This window comes from Medicago truncatula, chromosome 7 (assembly GCF_003473485.1).
Source record: "Medicago truncatula cultivar Jemalong A17 chromosome 7, MtrunA17r5.0-ANR, whole genome shotgun sequence".
NCBI lineage: Eukaryota > Viridiplantae > Streptophyta > Magnoliopsida > Fabales > Fabaceae > Medicago > Medicago truncatula.
In genome coordinates, this window is record NC_053048.1 from 33,111,949 (window position 1) to 33,116,105 (window position 4,157).

At 36.5% G+C, this 4,157-nt stretch overlaps 1 protein-coding gene across 1 annotated transcript; it reads left to right on the plus strand.

Moving 5' to 3' along the window:
• Positions 1-2,401: 2,401 nt before the first annotated feature.
• LOC112416670 (ATP-dependent DNA helicase PIF1-like) lies at positions 2,402-3,478 on the plus strand. The gene has a single exon (XM_024770982.1). It carries the CDS (start codon positions 2,402-2,404, stop codon positions 3,476-3,478), a length of 1,077 nt encoding a protein of 358 aa, XP_024626750.1.
• Positions 3,479-4,157: the final 679 nt, after the last annotated feature.

Genomic DNA, 4,157 nt, shown 5'->3' on the forward strand with positions numbered 1-4,157 from the left:
AGAAGAGGGTGGAGAGTTTACAGTGAAGTCTTCTTATTTAAAGTTGGAGAAGTTGTTGGTGTTGGAGGAGGGTAAGGATTTGCAAGAGAAGAAAGTTTTTAAAGAAATATGGAAAAGTCTGGCGCCGTCAAGGGTGGTGGCTTTTTCTTGGAAGCTTCTTCTTGATGGTATCTCGACAAGAAGGAACCTTGCTAGGAGATTTGCGTTACCGCCGAAGGCTTCGATTGTATGTGTCTTTTATGGCCATGATGAAGAATCTTCTATTCACCTATTTCTCCATTGTGAGGTGACTTGTGCTATTTGGCGTGAGTTTATGACTTGGTTGGGTATTTCTTTCATCACTCCCCTGAATATATTCATTCATTGGGAGTGTTGCGGTGCAGTTGGTAGAGATAAGAAGCTTCGGAGGGGTTTACGTTTTATTTGGCGCACAACGATATGGGTTATTTGGCAAGCAAGGAACAATTTTATTTTCAAGAATGTGGTTAGTGGTGTGGATGAATTGGTAGAGGAGATTAACGTGCTCTCGTGGAGATGGAGTTTGGGTAGGCTTAAGCTTCCGACTTGATTGTTTTATGAATGGAGTTTGAATTTGAAAGATTGTCTTCACCGGTAGTTTTTCAGAGAGGGGCTGGAGGCTGGCCTTTGCAGGTCTGTGCGGCGGTTTTGGGTGTTGTGCAGTTTTTGCTATTGTGGTGGGGTATGTCTGGATACAGGAGGTGCAAGCAGTTTTGTTTTAGCTACAAGATGAGTTTTTGTTGTTTCTAGATTTTTGTTTTTGGGCCGTGCTGCATTTATCCCTTCATCCCTGTAATTGTGGTGTTGTTTTCAAAGGTTTTGGTTGTCGGGGTGCAGGAAGTGTGCATGTGTTGTTGTTTGGTGTGTTGACAGTCTATTGTAGCTACTGTGAGGGTTTTGGTTTGCTTATGGAAGCGTTGCAACATTGTTTTTCTTAGTGGGAGTTTTTTTTTTTTAGTGATTAGTGCTGATTGTGAGGCAGGGGTTTGCGTCTATCACGGTCTTTTAGAGTGTGTTTGGATTGAGGGTTTAGGAGGGGGAAGGGAGTTGAGAGTTTACTTTTCTTTTTTATATTACAAACTATATAACATATTTTTCTAAAATAAACTAGGTGTGATTGAAGTATTATATGATTGTTTCTCATGTTATTATTTTAATTTTAAAAAAAATATTTTGTAGTATCCATAATTTAAAAACGAAAATCAAACTATCCCCTCTCTTCCCATCTTAAACCCTCCGTCCAAACACACTTAGGGATCAGAAGTTAGTTTTTTTGGCTAGGTTTTTTGCTTCTCTTATTATTGTCCGTATAGCTTAGCCTCATTATTTGTATTGTTGTTTTGTTGTTTGTTCGGTTTGGTTGCCTCTTGGTTTTTTTTTTTTTTTTGTGTGGATTGAGGTGTTTTGTAATGTGATCTTCCTATATACGACGTCTTTTTGCAGCCTTTTTATTTTGGTCATTTCCGCGAGTTTTTGTGCATCTTGCACTTCTCGTCGAGAATAATATTAGTTGTTTAAATATATATATATATATATATATATATATATATATATATATATATATCCACTTCTTGCTTTTCAAGTTGTCCATATAACTGCAAACCATAATGTTATTGTCGGTGTCTTCTCTCCGCCTGAAATTTTCGTACTGTTCGAAAAATGAGCATTCAGAGGATAATATGAAATTTACTTGCCTAGATGTCCTAGTTCAAGTTGGACGTCGTGAATGGGGTTCGTACTCCGACTATTTTGCTTGTCTTTCCAACGGTTATTGTTATCTCGTCTATCAACCCAAAAAAATGATATTGACTCCTCCACCTGACGACAACCCTCCTGAGTTCCCACCTTCCCATATCTATATATCAGGGTTATCAAAACCGAACCGTCCGGTTCAACCGATTGGAAGGGAACCAGACCTGTGTCCAATCCAATTGTCCATTGAAACCACCTTGTAATTGTAATGGTGATTTAGTTGAACCTGCATTTTTTTTTTTTTTTAAATAGTGTAATATATGACTGTTATAATTTTTGTGTATTATTGCTTTATATAAAATTAAAAATATATATTTAATTAAACCAATGAACCCCTGTTGAACTTCAATCTGACTTTGAATATTGAACATATGAGTATGTCATTTTAATGGTCGATCCGATTTTGATTACTTCGTATTTATCTCTCATATTCTCCCTTACTTCTACCTCACTTAAACTTGTTGCTAATTTATTTAGTTCAAAAGCGATAAATGCACCTTTAAGATTCTTCCACAACTCTAGGGTTCTTCCCAAAACAAAGTTTCCATTTAAATAAGCTTTTAGTTCTTCAATAATATGGGATGAGGTACCGATGATGCATCGTCATTGTATTGAAGCGTTTGACCGAACCATGCGTGATATAATGTCTTATGATGGTGTCGATAATACAGACAAACCATTTGGGGGAGTTACTGTCGTTTTGGGCGGTGATTTCAGACAAATTTTGTCAGTGATCGGAAGAGGTAACAGAGAGGACATACTTGCTTCGTCCGTCAACTCATCAAAGTTGTGGAGTCACTGTAAGGTTCTCACACTTATAACAAATATGCGTTTATGTTCTTCAACTGTTCGTTCTAAACGAGTTGAGATTAGAAAGTTTGCTGAGTGGATACTTTCGATTGGAGATGGAATAGGATCTGCCAACGAGAGTGGAGAAATCAACGTACCCATTCCTGATGAGTTGCTGATAAAAGATTCCTCTGATCCATTGTGTTCTCTGGTTGATTTTGTATATCCGAATTTTTTGCAGAACATGAAGATCTCAAATTTTTTCGAAGAGCGAGGGATACTTGCTCCCACACTTGAAGATGTTGACCACGTAAACGAATTCCTTCTGTCATTGGTTCCAGGAGACGAAAAGGAATATATCAGTTCTGATTCGGTCTGCAAATCAGATGATAATAGTGAGGTACAAAGCGAATGGTTTACCACCGAATTCTTAAACGATATCAAGTGTTCCGGTATTCCAAACCATAAATTGATATTTAAAGTTGGATGTCCAGTTATGTTGATGAGGAATATTGACCAGGCAGCTGGATTGTGCAATGGGACTAGGTTGATTGTAGACAATCTTGGGAAGAACTTTATTGGTGCAACTGTTATTACCGGAAAGAATACTGGTGAAAAGGTAATTATTCCAAGAATGAACTTAGTTCCGAGTGATCCTGGACTACCTTTCAAATTTACTAGAAGACAGATCCCGTTGGCGTTGTGTTTTGCAATGACAATAAATAAAAGTCAGGGTCAGTCGTTGTCTCATGTTGGAATCTATCTTTCCAAACCAGTTTTTACTCATGGACAGTTGTACGTTGCTGTGTCGAGAGTCACTTCCAAAAAGGGATTGAAAATGCTTATTCTAGATGAAGAAAACCATGTGTGTACTGAGACCACTAATGTTGTGTACCGTGATGTTTTTCGGAACGTTTAACCAGTCGTTCCTGATGACGCAGGTGTGTACGAGTTTTTTTTTTTTTGTCTCTTTTATTTTGTTTGATCGTGTTGCTTCTGATTTTTTTGGAAAGTCATGTGACGATGTCATCCAGGCCAATGGTTTGGTGAGTCGATTACATTGATGCAACTATACTTTTGGTTTTTACTTTTGGATTGCCTCTGTTAGTGAACTATATTTATGAAATGGAACTAATTTCTCATAATTTAAAATGTAGAATCCTGTTGACAATGAGTGGACAAAGTTGTTTTTTCAAGGTGATCCCCGAAGTTGTTTTTAATGCATCATCTATATTTACAAACTTGGGCATATCGTCTTTCTCTTAATTTTAAGTAGCGCTTTCGATTCTTTGTCAATTTTTTGTTTTTAACGTTGTTTTGTTCTTTAAGATTCTTTTTATTTTTTTGAGAGAAAAAGAAAAAATTGGTTATCCCAATTGGCTATCCCAGAGCCACGTGTAATGGAACTGGACCAACCTTAAATACTAATATTTCGGCTTTACATCCGTTAAATCTTTTCTGTTTATTGATACAAAAATCCAAATAAGTATATATACGTTGATATTTTTATATAATATGCAATACATAATACAATAACGATGCGTTATATTAATTTCCTCAAAAAAAATGATGTGTTATATTGATATATTATGTATAAA

Excerpts from the sequence above, each read along its gene's own strand:
- LOC112416670 (XM_024770982.1), top strand. The coding sequence starts at position 2,402 with ATGCGTGATATAATGTCTTATGATGGTGTCGATAATACAGACAAACCA.